This window comes from Elaeis guineensis, chromosome 4, assembly GCF_000442705.2.
Source record: "Elaeis guineensis isolate ETL-2024a chromosome 4, EG11, whole genome shotgun sequence".
NCBI lineage: Eukaryota > Viridiplantae > Streptophyta > Magnoliopsida > Arecales > Arecaceae > Elaeis > Elaeis guineensis.
This window is the reverse complement of record NC_025996.2, coordinates 2,894,612-2,912,484: the sequence shown is the minus strand read 5'-3', so window position 1 is coordinate 2,912,484 and position 17,873 is coordinate 2,894,612. Positions and strand designations below refer to the sequence as shown.

General features: G+C 34.2%; 1 protein-coding gene across 1 annotated transcript in view; it reads left to right on the top strand.

Moving 5' to 3' along the window:
- Positions 1–16,447, top strand: part of LOC105033607 (uncharacterized) — a 34,879-nt gene extending 18,432 nt beyond the window's left edge. Inside the window, 14 exon segments of the mRNA XM_073255310.1 lie at positions 3,082–3,308; positions 5,275–5,306; positions 5,309–5,448; positions 7,030–7,113; positions 7,181–7,422; positions 7,514–7,733; positions 9,631–9,710; positions 9,793–9,877; positions 10,590–10,721; positions 10,816–10,929; positions 11,018–11,065; positions 11,618–11,702; positions 13,744–13,797; positions 16,012–16,447. Coding sequence (XP_073111411.1) covers positions 3,082–3,308; positions 5,275–5,306; positions 5,309–5,448; positions 7,030–7,113; positions 7,181–7,422; positions 7,514–7,733; positions 9,631–9,710; positions 9,793–9,877; positions 10,590–10,721; positions 10,816–10,929; positions 11,018–11,065; positions 11,618–11,702; positions 13,744–13,797; positions 16,012–16,121 — 1,653 coding nt within the window. The 3' untranslated portion in view covers positions 16,122–16,447.
- The last annotated feature ends 1,426 nt before the right edge of the window (positions 16,448–17,873 follow it).

Below are 17,873 nucleotides of genomic sequence, written 5' to 3'. Positions count from 1 at the left end.
GGAGCTTATACCTGGGACAGCCCCCACAGGCTTATATGTGGAAGAATATGATCCGAGAAAGATCATGAAGAATCTGATCCGAGAAAGATCATGAATGATTTGATCCGAGAAAGATCATGGCCACTTTGATCCGAGAAAGATCATGAATATTTCAATCCGAGGAAGATCACAGAAATCGATCCGAATAAAAGATCGTCGCATGATCCTGATAGTCCAAAGCCAAAGCCAAAGCCAAAGCCAAAGCCAAAAAGAAAGGATAAAGATGATGTGATAATAGAAGAAAATAGAAAGATAAGACATGAAACAATCGTTGAATAAAATTGTTTCACTTATTTAACATATGATGATGCATCTCTTTTGATAAAACAGATAATCTATAAATGTTTGCAGTATTCTAGACAGTGAACATCGACTTTTACGTATTATTGTCTATCATTATTTTTAGATTATATTATTATATTGGTGAGATATGAAAATTCTTACTGGGCTGTAAAGCTCACACCCCTTCATTTTCTTTTTTCTTCTCAGAGTTACAAAATGTCCATGGTTGGCTATGGTATGGATTTGTGAGTGAGCGGATGCATAGATAGAGTACCATTGATACCTGATCAGAGGATTGAAGGAATGTTAATTGTAATTATGTAAGTTTTATAATTATTATTGAAATTAAATATTATGGTTGATAAGGTTGTAATGATTTAATTTGGCCTTGCATATTCTTTAGGACTTGCTCTAAGGAGTGTGCGGCCATCACGTATCCGACCCGGGTGTTGGATTCGGGGCGTGACACATAGAGGTTTGAATCTTGAAAGCTTATTTTTTAGCTCAATCGTAACAGTGCCAGATAGTAGTTATTAATCTAGTTATATGGTGGTCATTATAATTGTATGATGTTGAAGTAATTCCTATTATAATGATTGTTAAAACATGATGATGTTTGTTATGTTACACCCTGTTTCTCTTTTTCCCAAACCTCATATTGACTTGTTAGCTGTCTAAACTTCAAGCATGATTTAAGATAACAACCATTATAATGGATTCATATAACTAAAAATAAAAATAATTTTTAAATAACTCAAATATCCTGAGGTCACTATAAAAATATAATTTTTTATCCAATATGCAAATCATATAAGCAAATAATTTTGCTTATACAAATATTGTATGGTAAGATATTCTCTCGTAAAGGATGTGACACATTCATCGGCCTCGTATGGATGAGACAAAGAGCACAATTTCAAGTGATGAAAGCTATAAGAGGTGGAGGTTTGTATCAATGATTATTAGCTTAGCTGTCTAAGTGAAAGGGCTTAGATTCAAAATTGTGTGGTCATGAATAATTTATTTAAAAAATTATTTTTTGTCATTATCTATGATAATAAATGAGATGATGGTGCTATAACAATTTTTATTTCATTTCCAAATAAATTTATTAAAGTGTTTAAACAAAAGTATCAATTAATAATGTCATATTAATAAAATGATGATATTATAATTAGCCGTTATTTGAGAATATCAACATTACGATAATCCATCCGTGCATCCTGTGTGTGAAGAACGATTATCTTTCATTTCATATCTAAACTCAACTGTATATTTTGAAAATATTTTTCACTAACAACATCATTTTATTAAAATAGAGCTCTAAAATAAAGTACGAAACTCCAACAACAATTATTTGATGTAATTTATAAAATTTAAATAAATTAATATTAAATATTTATTATTATAATAATAATCATATATTAATGCTGTAATATAAAGTAATTATTGTTCTGGACTTACCTGGTAAAAGATTTATTATGTATTCCAAAAGTTGGCCTGTAAAAATTGATTTTTAAAAATTATTACATATTTCATAGAAAAGTATCATTATTAAATGTCACCCATTCTTCCCGTCGTATGATAGCCGTAAATAAAGTTAGCCGTTATTTGTTGTTTCGTTATTAATATCTGCAAGAAACCGTTATGACGTTACGGTTATCATTGCAGATCGTGCGGTAAGACGGTACGCCCTTGCAGGCGGTCTTGTTTTTGAATTTAAACCTTGGGCTGGGGATAAGAATTTTATAAAAGGTTTATATTTATTTTATTTTAAGAATTTTTAAAGAAAGGGGTTCCGGCTGCCACGGACTGGGGCCAGTGGCCGTTGGTTTCGATTAAAGCGGGAATGGCGCTCTCCGAGGAGTCTCTGCGCCCCGTTTCTAGGGTTTGCTTATTAGGATCGATACTCTCCTTCTTCCCTCTCCCATTCTTGCGGTGACCCGAATCCCCCTCCGATCTTGGAGGGATTTCTCCAAAAGCTTCCTTTTCTATTTTTTCACCTCCCAAGAATTCTCCAAATTTAGGCTATATCTTGTCTCCCGTCTCCTTGCTTGTTCGGATTTGTGATATTGTATCGGTTTCTTTTTCGTTTTTTCCCCTTTCTTCCGATATTTGATCTGGTGCTGCCGGTGATTTTGGTTGGTTTGTTGCGTTTGGTGAGATGGATTAGTTGAATTTATCGGGATAGCGTGTCGGTTCGGATGCTCATTGGATTGGGTTAATGGTATTTGATTTCTTGAAGGGATTGTGCTTCGCGTTTCGAAGCGGTTTTGCTCTGTTGAATTGGTGTTGCCCGTAGCGTTGGCTTTTGATTTGCTTCAAGATTTAAAGCTTTCTGGTTCAGGAACCGGTCTGACTTCTGACATTGGGATTGAATATTTGTAGCATTTCTGGTTTGCAAAATTCAAAGCCTTGATTCACCAGGCACGGAAGTTTTCAGAAGGGAAGTTGAGGTTCGATGGCTTGACAGATCAAGATCCTATTTTCTGTTCCTGAAAACTGAATTGGGTTGTGCTTGGTAGTTGGGAATAAAGAGAGGAACCAAGATTGCAAGATTGTCATTGGAATTTAGATTCTTTGTTCTGTAAATACTCCATGCCTAGAGTTTCTTGTTCGTGTAGCTTGGGCTTGCCGGATAAAACAGAATTGTCATAGTAATTTACTACTATCGGATTCGCATTGGTTATTGCACTGCCGCAGAGCATAGTTCTGATGTTTATGGAAATCTTGGTTTTCTAAAGCTGTTATAAATCTGAGTTTATTTTCTTGTGAGGCCTGATGGATTCAGCAAGGAGTTGGTTTCATAAGTTTCAGCCTAGAGATAAATCTGCAACCAAGAAGAAAGAAGCGACAACAACCGATGGAAAGGAAGAGAGTGATGAATCACCTTCAAATGCTACCAAGCAGAGAGTTGCTGCTGCTAAGCAATATATAGAAAATCATTACAAAGAGCAGATGAAGAACCTGCAGGAGCGTAAAGAGCGGTATGGCTTCTAAGACTATAAATGTTGTTCAGTCTATTATTTTGAAAGCAATGTAAATAATTATATGACCTTTCCTTTTATTTATCTATCTCATGGATATTGAGTGTTCCATGATTGTCGGGGAATTACAAATTGCAAATTAAACAAAAATGATGATCAGAACAGTTTTATTAATACATTTATTTTAAAGCATAAGGCTTAATTTTAAAAAAGAAAATTTGTGTCAGCATATATAAAAACATTTTTATGCTCGTGTACGTGTTCTTCTTGGGAGTTATTTAGACCAAGGAATGATGTCATGATGTAATATATATCAGGTAGTATGTTAACTGAAGTCATGTTGGAATTATGGGGGAAAGAGAACGCTCAAGAGTTGGAAAAAAGGAAGGCAATTAAATTGCCAGAGTGCTGGCTTAGATGAGCATCAACATGGCATCTGCTTATGATTATGGACCATATATCTATGTTGATTGGGAACCGACAGAAACCTACCCCATAAGCTAGGTTTTGATCCCATCAATGTCTGAATAAATCTGGTTCTCTTCTTTGCAAACCTGCAATTGCCCCAGAAATCCGAGAAGTATTATTTGGAAATCTATAAACTTTAGAGCAACCTTGTGTAGTTATTATTTACTTTCAATTGCAAACAACAAAGTACTGTTCTGGAATCTATGGAACAACTAGGAGTTGCTTCAAAAAGTTTGATGGCAATCTTTCTTTGATTAAAAAAAGAGCACTTTGGTTCACCAAATTGATTGTAAAGGCTCCCATTTGGGCATTCATAATTGTAAAAGATTGATTAGACGAGTATGCTGCATTTTGAAAAAGATGTCATGGTCAGATTAATATTCCTAACTTTCATGAAAGATGAATTTATAATTCATTTGGCTCTTTACTATCAGCCCCCACAGCCGCCACCATTTTATGTTGGTAAATTGTAGGAAAAAAATTTTAAAGGTTATTTTTTAAGGTAAAGGTAGAAAATAATCTAGAAATAAATAAAATAAAAAGTCAAATAATATGTATTATTTTATTATAAGTATCAACACATTACATTTCCTCCAACTTAGTAAGTTGCTATTTTTTCTTGAAGTAAATTCTCAACTCAACTCAACTAAGCCTTAGTCTAAAACTAGTTGGAGATCGGCTATATGAATCCTTTTCCTCCATTCCACATGGTTTAGGATCATATTTTTGAGAGATATTGAGTTATCAAGCCCTTCCTTACTACTTCATTCCATGCGATTTTCAATCTACCACTACCCTCTTTTCCTTTACATGTATCGAATCACACTTTCATATTGATGCATCTCTTGGCCTATGTTATATATGTCCAAATAATCTAAGTCATCTTTCTGTCAATCTATCCTTATTTGGTACTATCTATATTTTTTTATAAATGACTTCATTTCTTATTCTATTGTTTCTTGTATTACCACACATCTATCACACCATTCTCATTTTGTCAAAACTTGTCTTGTGTGCATATTGTTTTCTAACCACCCAACATTCTATACTATAAAGCATAATTGGTTGTGCAGCTATCCTATAAAATTTTTTATTCAATGTCATATGTATTCTATGATCACATATCCATAGTTGAATAGAAAACAATAGAACGTAATAATAGTGTAAAGATTCAGCAGTTTTCCTAGAGCCAGGTCCATAGACATTTAATTCTGGGGTAGAAGCCATTTAGTTGGCTTGAGATGGTTTAGATAGCTGCTGATATCTATGTGGATGGTGAAGTGTTTTTTTCTTCCCAGAAAAATAATATTTCATTATTGAAAATTAGGATTTTATACATAATCATTTGGCAGCTTGAATTTAGTTTGACAATATCATACTGTTTGTAAATGCTATGAGAAGTAAGAGCAGATATTACACACTAATCTTAATTAATCATATGCTGATTAAAATATTCTTGCTGATATGAGCTAACTAACTAAACATACTATTTCATCAGACGTTACAATTTGGAGAAGAAGCTAGCAGATGCGATCTCTCTGAAGAAGAGCACAACAATATCCTAAAACATTTGGAGAAAAAGGAGACAGAATACATGCGCCTTCAGAGGCACAAAATGGGAGTTGATGATTTTGAACTACTGACAATGATTGGAAAAGGTGCTTTTGGTGAGGTATATTGCTTTAGAGCTTATATGAGATCTGATCATGTCTATCAGATTTTTTGTTTAACTTTTGTTGTCTTAGAAATTCATCAAACTCTCTCTTGCTTCTGACATACTTTTGTAACATTTCATCTTATAACTAGTAGTTGATAAAAGCCAAGTGTAAATTTAATTAGTATGTTAGAAGGATTAGTCTATGAGGAAACAAGATTGGAGTCTGGTTTTCTTTGTAAGATTTCTTTTTCTTTCAAATATATATATTTGAGCCTCGTTCACAAAATTGTAGCATAAATCATTGTAAGGTTGAAAGAAAGTGGCTATTTTAATCCAATTTACTGTATATGTCATATCCAGAATTCATGCAAATGAAAACATATGTGAGGAGGAAGGTGGGATTTGTATGTTATCCTTGACGTACTTGTGAAATATTTGATGGTTTTCTATAGTATCATCTCTTAGTTATGTGGATTTTAGTTCCTCATGTGAGTATAGTTCCACAAACATGATGTTGATGGACTGTTAATAATTTATGTTTGTTACTTCTATAAACATGATCAGAATGCTAACATGTTGGCACTTGCACAAACATGCGTGCCTGTGCTAACATGCCGTACTCAAGTAAGAGAATTGTGCCATATATGTTAGAGCATTGGGCTGAAGGTTGTGGTTTTTATCTGTTTGTATCTTATTTAGAAAAATATTCCAGATAGAATAAGTAGAATGTTATCTACACTTTTAGTTAATTCACTTTATATCTTCCTAGGGTGCTGCTGTTGTTTGTATCTTTTTTTTAAAAAAAAAAAATCCTACCATGCATCATTTGATTTTCTTACTTAGCTCTAGTGTCTACCCCCACCCTTCCAATTGTGTGTATCATGTGTGGATAAACTTGAATATGCACATCATGCATGTGCTATTGTGACATGAGGGGGACAGTTTACCAAATGGCTACATCCTTTATAACTATTTTACCCATGGTTCTGTGCCTCAGTGTTGTCCTCTGTTTACATATTTACATGTTTTCAGTGCATTTTGTTTTCTTTCTTCCCACAGACATCAATATCAGCACAAATATTTACCTTTGAATTCAGTATAACCATTAAGTATGTGTTTATTAGTATCTTTATGCTATATGACTTTTTCTTCCGTTGTAAAGATTGATTCTTTTTCTATATTTGAATATTTTCTGCTTGTGTATACCTTAATGCATGATGTACTAGATGCTGTTAGGTGAATGTACTTACTATTATGCAGTGTGTAAAGTGCCACTGTGGCTGATGTCATAGCACATGATTACATAACCAGCGGCGATAAACCATACCCTGTATTGTCCGCGAGTTTTGGATGTTAAAGGAAATTAATTGATCTGACTTGTATTGGTATAATTTCCTTTTAAAAGAGTCTTCCTTTTATGAAGCTCAACACTCATGCGAAAATGAAACCAATGTCAATACTGCTGCATATCCAAGCCCAGAAGCCTGCATGAGCTTTCTGCAACAGTTCATTCTTTCATTTTGTCATATCTTCATAATCAGTCATCCCTTTTGACTCATATTAATATTTTGATCTTATATGAACTTTGTAGTGCAGGTCAGGGTTTGTAGGGAGAAGACAACTGGTAATGTATATGCAATGAAGAAGCTTAAGAAATCAGAGATGCTACGTCGAGGCCAGGTATGGCATATTTTGAGCATCATTTCTCAATGTTCCTGTTTACAATTTCATATCAAATTTTGTCCAGGTCGAGCATGTTAAAGCCGAAAGGAATCTCCTTGCAGAGGTTGATAGCAATTGCATAGTGAAACTTTATTTTTCCTTCCAAGATAATGAATACCTATATCTTATTATGGAGTACCTACCTGGTGGGGACATGATGACATTGCTTATGCGGAAGGATACACTCACTGAGGATGAGGCTAGATTTTATATTGGTGAGACAGTTCTTGCTATTGAATCTATCCACAAACACAACTACATTCACAGGTTTGCTTAAATTGCAATGAATATGCTTTGGAGTCTTCATTGCCCTTTTAACTTTTCGGGAAATGGTAACCTTTTCTTTTGTGTGATTCAGGGATATCAAGCCTGATAATCTGTTACTTGATAGATATGGTCACCTGAAGTTGTCCGATTTCGGATTATGTAAACCTTTAGATTGCAGTAACTTTCCAGATTTACAAGAAAAGGATATTACATTAGGAAAGAGCTATAGTGCTTCTTTACGAAGTCCTTCTTTACCAAAGCGCACACAACAGGAACAATTAGAGCATTGGCAAAGGAATAGAAGGACATTGGTAAACTTCTTACCATCATGTGATTAGATTATTTGCTTAAAAAATAACTTCTCCAATCAAATAATCTGCAGTTTAAGTTCTGTGATAAAGAATATAGCCCCATGGTTTTTTTCATGCAAACCACAAATTAGCTTATCTAATAGTTTCCTGGACTTGTAATTCTATTTTTCTTCCTCCCTTGGCACATGCCATTTTTAATGCGTCTGCATAGCTAGATATGGCATTCAAATTTTTAAGGTACAGCTTTTTGGTTACAGTTATGCTGGCATGCTTCTTTAATAGTTGGGTAAAGTTTGTCAGTTTTGATTGGAGACATGCAGGCATGCTTCTTTATTATATGCTCATGTATATGATAGATGCTTACATATTTAAAACACACATGCATATGCTTATGGAATCATAAATGCAGAATAAGTGACAGAAAATGTGTATTTCATTAAATTTTAATCAAAATTCAATGCATGATAGAATCTTCTATGCTTCTTTTTATCTCTAAGATGTGTATGAAGCAAATAATTGGCTGATATATTTTGATTTGCTTAAAGAATTTTGATCATTGATCATTTAATTGTAAATTTTATCATATGTCGATCTTTTAATTTTATAAATATGCTATATACTGCTAAGCATAGAAAGGTGGGTGGCAGTTACCAGCTACCTGTTCTCTCAGTGTGTGTCTTTTATTGTGCTAATATGTTGCCATCTAGCAATATGGCAGTAAATTATTCAATTTAAAATTGAATTGCTGATTCCAATTTTGTTAAACATACAAAAGATCATAGATTTGTTACACCAAAATTTCAAACATTATGGCATGATATTTATCTTATTAACTGAATTGAGCCATTATCAATCACATTCACCCATTTTTTGTGAAACAAAAATAGCAACATATGTATGACATATATTTTGATCTTCATGCCATTCTGAACTATTTCCTAATAAGTGTTTATTACAGATTTCCAGTTCTTGTTGACTAGATGTGTTTGTCTGAAATGTTTGGATCAGTCTTCTTGTGGACTGATCTTGTCCAGTTGATCTGGTTGGCGTCTCCAATATGTCTTGGTCTGGTCAGACTTATCTGCTTTAGGCCTGTATAGGTTTTCTGGACCAGTTTTGCTCTGTCCTGAGTCAATCATGTTCAGTTAGTCTGGCCCATTGCATCAGGTCTCAACTATCAACTAGACATCTGCCTATAGGTCTGGTGGGCAGAATTGACTTTTGACTGAACTTAAACTTGCATGCAATGATTGAGGGAGCAGTGGCAGGTGCAACAAGAACAGCTTCCCCTCAAAATGCCTGTTGATTTTAATGCAAGCAACAGGCAGCCATTGACATGTAGCCAGTAAATTGTCCAGCAAAGAGGCCCATCTTTTTATCCAGAGGCTAGGAGGACCGGTGACCAATAAAGGAAATTCCTCCTTAAAAACTGAAATAAAATTAAATTCCTAGCTTTTGTATTGTTAACCCTCTATTATCACTTAATTTGGTAATTGGTATCAGTCTTCCATGTGAAAAATATCTTTGCCAGCTTATTGCCATTCAAATTATGAATCAACATTCTGTGTCAATAATATCTTTTCCAGCTTATAGCCATCCAAATTATGAGAATGACCCAGAGATGCTCACATACATACATACATACAAAAAAAAAAAAAAATATATATATATATAAATATATATATATATATATATATATATATATATACAGAGAGAGAGAGAGAGAGAGCAGAAATCACACTGCCAAATTGTCGAGTAGAAAAATTTATATACATAAGGTACGTGTATGTTCAAAAGCTATTGCTGACTGCAATTTTGTGCTTTTTCTGGTGCCTAGGATCTAATTTTTCCTCCATTATCTTGTTTCCCTGAAATTATTTCCGCTGAAAATCTGCAGGCATACTCTACTGTTGGTACACCTGATTATATTGCTCCAGAAGTTTTGTTGAAGAAGGGTTATGGGATGGAATGTGATTGGTAAGTCTTGTTTTTGGCACTTACTATTCATTCCAGAACATTGTATATCTTTAAGGTAGAAACAATGTTGTTTCTTATATAGGTGGTCACTTGGAGCCATCATGTACGAAATGCTTGTGGGTTATCCTCCATTTTATTCTGATGAGCCTATGGCAACATGTAGGAAGGTAATGTGAATTCATTCTACTATACTAATAAAAATGTTGATGCTTATATGTGTTGCTTTGAAAAAAGATTCAATATCTGTTGAATTTAAGTATCATGATAGTTGTTTTATATACTAATAAGTCACTGAAAATTTTATTTTTTCTATTTATTTTTGTTGTAATAGCTAATGGTTTGAATCAGGTCATCATTTTTTCCTATCAATTCCTCATTGTTTTTGTGAAAGACCACTTGCTATTTTTAGAAATTTTTAAGCCCCTACAATCAGTCAGTGGCTTATTATATTTTTGTGGCATTACACTTTGGAAATAAAAATGTTATAAGATGGAAGTGTCTATCACATTTGAGTTGAACTACCCTCATGTTTGAATCTTGAATCTTTAGATGGATATAGTCATTCAGCGCTGTTCTCATGCACAAACCTTGAATCTGTCCATTGTCTACAGTCTACACTCTACAGGTATATATATGTATGTACTTGTATCATATGCTAATCTATGTCAGCTCTAACGAGATTTGGTAGTCACTGAAGTTCCTTTTTTAGAAAAAAAATCTTCTGTAACAAATCTTTTATTAGTAGTGGCATGATATCAAAAGTTTATTACAAAGTTTATGCGCATCAAAGATCACTTTACCTATACAGATCTTGTTAACACAATATCCTTCTTTTCCATAATAAATTTATTTGGGCTCTGTTTCTAATGATTCATACAGATAGTAAATTGGAGAACGCACCTAAAGTTTCCGGAAGAAGCAAAGCTATCAGTAGAAGCAAAAGATCTTATCAGAAAACTCTTATGCAATGTTGACCAGCGGCTTGGCACAAAAGGTGCCCATGAAATAAAGGTTGTTATTGTGCTTTCTTTGAATCCTGGACTTGTCCAAGTAGGATTTGTACAAAGGTTCTCTTTGCTCACCTTTATTTTTCTGGCAATTGTAGGCTCACTCTTGGTTTAAAGACACTAAGTGGGACAGATTGTACCAAATGGAGGCTGCATTTATACCTGAGGTTAAGGATGATCTGGATACGCAAAACTTCGAAAAGTTCGAAGAGGTAGAGTGTCTACCAAAATGGCTCATTTGTCTGATAGTCTTAAGCAATCAATATAGCGCATTCATTTTTATCCTTGTGTGAGTTGCAGTCTGGAGACCAGATTCAGACTTCATCAAAGTCAGGCCCTTGGAGAAAGGTAAAAATGTTTATGGGGATGGTTATATGCTTGCATTCTTTGCTTCCAGACATTGTTCAACATTTTTCTTGATGCACGCATGTCATATATATTTATTCATTCATTCTAGTTTTCAGGATTCTGAAAACTATTCATTAATTATATGTCACACCTGCAATATGCATGCACAATTTTAAGGATGAAAAGGTGGCTTAGTTATGATCATAGAATATTTGATAATGTGAAGATTTGATAATGTGAATTCAGAGTTCAGAAAAAGATTTGTCATAAACCTGTGAATTAGTATGCTTAGAGTTCCCCCCTCATATCAGAGGTTTAGCAGATGAATATATAATATCAGTCTTATCAGATCCATTTGCAAAACAGTGTATTTACACAGTTTGTTAGTCCCCAAAATGTGTGTAATGCTAGCCCTTCATCATCGTATTGAGTGCTGAAGCATAGGTTATGTGTTATTTAAGATTTAATAATGCTGAACTTCATGTTTTGTTGATGTTATCCATTTTAATATTTCAAGTAACGCTTATCATGACTTCTCTTTGATTCCTTCAGATGCTTTCTTCAAAGGATTTGAATTTTGTGGGCTATACATACAAAAATTTCGAAATCGTCAATGATGATGAAGTGACCAAGATAGGTATGCCTGTTTATCTTTGCAACAGTACTTTACTCTGTCCATATCCCTACTGTCCTAGCTTAAAAAGATGTTCACTTCACCTTGTTCTTCCTCATTGTGTGGCTTGTGTCAGGTTTTGTGCTGTTATATTTTTGTTATTGCTGTTATGGATGCAATAGTTGCAAACATGCTGTGCAAGGATTATATGCTGACTAGAAGCACCTGATCTAATTGCTATGTTTATTAATATCATCAATAGCTTGAGATTTTTGAGATTAATAATTCCTATAGAAGCTTGTAGATCATTATTTTTGATACATTACCTTTCCAGCAAAAGGGTGTTTCATGGTCAAGAAAAGGAGAAAACATGGCAAAATGAAGTATATAACAGGCCAAAAAATTTGTAGTTTTTCCATGCATACATGGCTTAAATTACAAATTTTAGCTGATGCTTGGTGCTGTTCCTTCCTTAGTATGTAATTCAGGAATCAGTTCCCTTTTTCCTGATACTAATGTTAGTGTAAAAGGTTAAAAACTGTAGCATGCTTTAGGAGTCATCAATGAGCCTCAAGGGCCTACTAACTGATGGACTAGACTGCAGTTAGAGTACTGCCTGGAGTGGTAGCAATTGTGGTAACTTGAAATCAACCAAAAATGGAGAACAATTTAACTGGATATTGATTATGATAGCTTGCATTGTGTCAGGGTCAAAGAAATTGGGGGAATCATTTGATCCTGCTAGTTTCTATGCTTTGTTTTGGGAGAGGAATTGTGGAATAATCAAAGAGAAATCACAAATGGTATAGGAAAATATACTTCTGCTCTGGAATGAAACAAGCTAAATATGCATGAGAATAGATTTTCTGAGTTCATTTATTTACGTGCAGTCTTTATTTTTAATGCCTTGGGTAGCAGTTTTCAATTTTGTTGGACCTGGCATTACAGCCTTAGACTCTCTATAGCAACAAGTTTGTATACTCTTTCTAAAAAAGCTTGTCCTTTCTAATTAGATAATTTTAAGTCTCTGAAAATTGACAGCTATACAGGGTAAGAATTTGAATATGAGAATCAGCTTCATTTAGTCAGGATGAACAAAGGTAAGCATTTGAGCACCAAAATCAGGCTGATTTATTAGGGATATTCACACACACACACACACACACACACAGAGATGCATATTGTGAAGTTGACTTAGGTATAGAAACATGGAACATGTGAGAAGGGTGACAGTGAAGCATATGAACCATCAACTTGATGATGAGTCTACTTTGTTCTGAAGAACTAACATGGCCTGATCATGAAACTGTGTGAATAAATGGTAAATAATGGTGGATCTGCAGTTTAGGTCACCAGGAGCATCAGAATTAGTGCAGTACATGATCTCACTATCATATTTTGATTTCAACTGTAACAAAACTGGGATCTTTTAAATGTCTTAATTTGCAGTTTTAGGATGCTCTGAGTAAAAGTTTACAATCAAGAAAACTTGTCTTGGTTTTTCTTATGTAACCATTTATTAATAGTGTTTCTGTAATCATCAAGCTAGCGATCAACTAGCAGCTACTTGTAGTTTGGAAAGGTTTTGCTGGCTGGCAGAAAATTCTAGAACCCCTTGGAGGATGAATTAGTCAAAATGTTTTCTGCTCTGACCATAAGAAGTTGCGTTGGCATTATTTTGAGGGTCCTGATAGAAATTTAACTATTCAAGGAGTTGCCAATTCGCAAAGATGAAATATTTAATATAGAATTTCAGTAGTGGTTTACTTCCTTAAGCTCCTGTTTTAATTTGTTTTCTTTTCTGTTTGCAAAATTCCATTGCATAAAATTTAAATACTAACAATGCTGAAGGAGATGCTTAGGTACATAACTTTCCACTTGGTTAAGATTTTTTACCCTTCAATTCGGCCCCTTAAGAAATTGTTCTTCTGATCTGCATCAGTTTAATGGACAATGGATAGTTTTGAGAAGCTGTATATGATATTGCAATTGGATACTTTTAGATTGATAGAGAAGCATATCCATGCTTATCAGTATCTCTGACTATAAACATCGTCTCATACAGCTGAATTGAAGAAGAAGAGCAAGTCAAAGAAGCCAACCATCAAGTCTATCTTTGGTACCATCTTCTTTTCCTTACATCTTGGATATAATTTATCACCCTTGCTGGTGTTTAGGCCATCCATTGATATTGGAGGAAAACTCAATCAACCTTCATGCAATCCATTAAAAATGCTTTATGTTGGAGGAAAATGAGCATCAAGGATCAATTATTTTCATTATATAATTCGATTTGCATAATTAGTTTATTTAGAATTGCACCACTAACTACATCTTTGATTATTTTTAAATTTCTGTCATTAATATATTCAATACTAGATTCAATAAATTATTGTAGAAAATGCACTATTTAATAGCTACCTTTTTTCTGATGCAAGATGCCCTGTGTGTGTGTGTGTGTGTGTGTGTGTTTTGGCTTTTCCTTTTTTTCTTTTTTTTTTTTTCTTTTTTTTTTTTTGGGTTGGGGTGGTGGGGTGGGGAGGGGTTAAGTCCTAAGTATGTACTTGAACACCTTGTGTCATGAGCATATATGTCTCTCCGAATTTCTGTTGCCATGATTTTTAACCTTTCGATTGCACATGTTAGTGAAGCAATTTATTTTTTAATATTAGGGATCTCTAATTCCATATTTTTAGGTGTTATTTATCAGGGTATTTTTGGTTGTAAGGAAACTTGTGGGAACAAATGGGGGGCAAATATTTTCCTTGGATAAGGAATTCTAGGCATGCTTGGTACTGCTTCCTTTTCCTTTTTCCCCTTGTTTTTAAAAACAGAAAAACAGAATTCAAGGCTGAGAATATGTCTGGTAGGTTGGTTTTTTAACTTTCTCATATAAATGATTCCTGTATCTTTTGAAATTCTTTTTTTTAAGTAAAAATTTTTCACTTTTGATATTTTGTAAAACGAAAATTAGAATATAAGTCACCTCCAACTCTATTGCTCTAGCATCACCACCCCTCCTCCACCACAACCACCACCACCCCCTACTGGTACCACCACCACTACTTTCATCAGCATCACTATTACAACTGCAGCCATCATTACTTCCATCAACATCGCCGCTGGAATAACTACCACCAGCACCAAAAAATTGTTGTGGCTATCGCCACAACTGTTTCCACTGCTGCTACCATCACCTTCTGGTGTTGCCATCACTACCTTGGCCATACTTGTAACAGCCAGCTGCCACAACCATCAATCTTCCACATTGCAATTACCACCATGATCAGTGGTAATTGCTACCACCACCATCTGCACCATCCTACTGTTGCTGCCACCATTACCACTACCATCTGCGACTGCCTGCAACCTGCCATCAGCCACTGCTATCAACACTAACACCATATTGCTGCCTTCACCTGCTCCTGCCACCACAATGGCAAATCCTGCCTCTACCTTCATGGTCACTGCCACAGTTTCTAGCACCAATTTGACCACCACCATCAGCACCTTACTGATCCCGCATCTCTGCTGCCGCCATCACCACCAAGCATGTTCTAACTTTTACTAATTTAAAATTGATAAACAAATCTGGCTACCAAATTTTTTCTTGTTTTCTGAACATCAGAAAAAAATAGATGGTAATATAAATAATAGATGAAAAGAGGAGATTGGAAATAATGCCTGGCACAACATTAGTTTTCTAGTTTCATTTGCTGAAAATCTGTTGGTTCCTATGAGGGAAAAAAGAATCTCCAAGCTTTGGGAAACTTGAAGTTTTCATTTTCTGGTTTGATTTTGAAGAACAAGTATCTATCTTTGCAGAATATATGGATTTTATTTTCTGAAATCTGTATTTTTCTCAAAAGAAAAAAATGTTTTGAGTAAGAGGGTCTCAGTCTCTCTATCTTGGCAACTATACACCCTTATTGACGAGAGAGAGAGAGAGAGAGAGAGAGAGAGAGTCTTCACAGCTATGCCCTCCTTCCTAAAGGAAGGATTTGCTGAGGAGGCAGAATGCATTTTGAGATAAAAGGACTCTGGTTTGTGAACAGATGGAGTCTCAACCTCAAACCATGAATAATATCTACCTAGATTGTTTGATTTATTAGCAGCAATAATGGCAGCAATGGAGCAATGTGATTGCTTGGGAGGAATCTGATCTCATTTTTTGGTGATGGGTTATTGATGCAAAGTGGATTGGTTACAACCGCCACAAGGCTTCACTTTTCAAATTACTGAGCGGGAATTTTTGCAGGAGCATTTTCAAAAAATAGAAGTCTGGTTTGCTATGACTTGTTTTCCTGATCTATTATGTCATGAACTGTTCCAGAATCTTTAGAAACAGAGGATCAACCCAGGGAACGTGTTGATGGGAGCTTCCTCAGTCTTTTACCTTCTCAGCTAGAAGTCTCGAAGAGCCAGAACATGTCGTCTCCATAAGTCCTGTTGATCTCTGAGGCATCATGTGGCTCAAGGACTTAAATAACTATTATCAAGAGCAACGCATACATCTCAGTAAATACAGTTCTCATCAAGCCATTTAAGGTCATAATTGAGGCAGCTTTTTACACGAGATTGAGCTTTATGGCATGCAGTGAAATGGTCAAAGAAGCAGAGAAATCAGAAGAAGTTGGAGGTTGAGTCATGCTTCTTCCATGAGGCATATGTTCCTGAATGGATCTGAAAGTTGTAAAGTTTATCCTTGTGAAAGTAAATATCAATTTTCATCCTGCTAATATCACCAAATTTGCTGTATTCTTTGTCAATCTGTTATTTGTGTATATATTGTTAATTTATGTGGATATTGAGCAACTATATACCCGGCATACATATGATTAATGTCGTTAATTTATCATGTGATTGGTTGGGACTTGGGACTGTTTAGACCAGCTTGAGGGATATTGCCAGCATTGGTAGTTTTGGACCTATGCCATGTGCTAGTAATTTAGCAGGAGGACGTGTACCATTTTCTGGTCTGACCTTGTGAAGGCACCTCCTTTATGGAAAGAACAAGTCTACCCTTCTTGGCTCAGACCCGAAGCAACCGTTAAAACTGATGTATGATTTTACATCACAATTTTAGCACTTATTGCTCTGCAGACATGGGTTTAAAATTTCATTCAAAAGCAATGACCTTATACGTCATCGCAACCAATCCATTGAGGTCAAATTCAAAATGTGGAATCAACAAGGATAACCTTCTCACAGCAGGCTGCATCCTTAAATGGGGACTGAAATTTTAGTTCCCAACTTGCTTGCATTATTGAATGTCCTCCTTGGGTTTAATTCATAATTGTTAGCCTTAATCTTCATGCTCTTTTCTTCTTACTTTGCAGAATACCGCAGAAATTTCCTAAATAGGGCAGCAGAAAAATAATTAAAGCATGTATCTAGTTTCATCTGTGCTTTTGGATCTGGAAGGCTAGGGTTTCATGGTCCATATAATTCTCTGTTGTTGGATATTTTGCATATCAAACGAGGTTGCTGGGCTGTTAAAGTTTCGTGTCTTTAGAGAAGGAAATAGAGTGGCTGATCGGTTAGCTACTACTTTTCTTCAGACTGGTATATGCTGGGAACTTGGTGATCTTATTCTTTCAGATCTTTTAAGGCTCTTGAGACTCATTTGATTTGCGGGGAGAATTTTTTTTTCAAAAAATTACTTTCTGAAAATAAGATTTTGTTGTGGTTGGTTGATCATGCAAAAATAACTTATTATAAAGTAGTTTATGTTTGGATAAGCACCTATTTTTTTGAAAAAACTGTGTAAAATATCTATTATACTCTTAATAGATATAAAACTATACATTTTCACTCATAAATTTTATATAAATATTAATATTATATTTATATTAATATAAAAATAATATTAATATATTAAAATATAATATTAGACCATAATAATTTATTATGTTAATATAATACTAATATAATTAATATTATATTAATATAATATGAATATTTTAATATAATAAATTTATTAATATAGATATAAATATTATATTATATTAATATAAAATATTATACTAATATTAATATAAATATTATATTAAAATAAATATTAAAATAATATTAAAATATAATAAATATTAATATTATATTTATATAAATATTAAGATAATATTAATATAATATTATATTATTATTCAGTATTTCATCCTAACCATTTATTAATATTTTATTAAATTTTAGCTA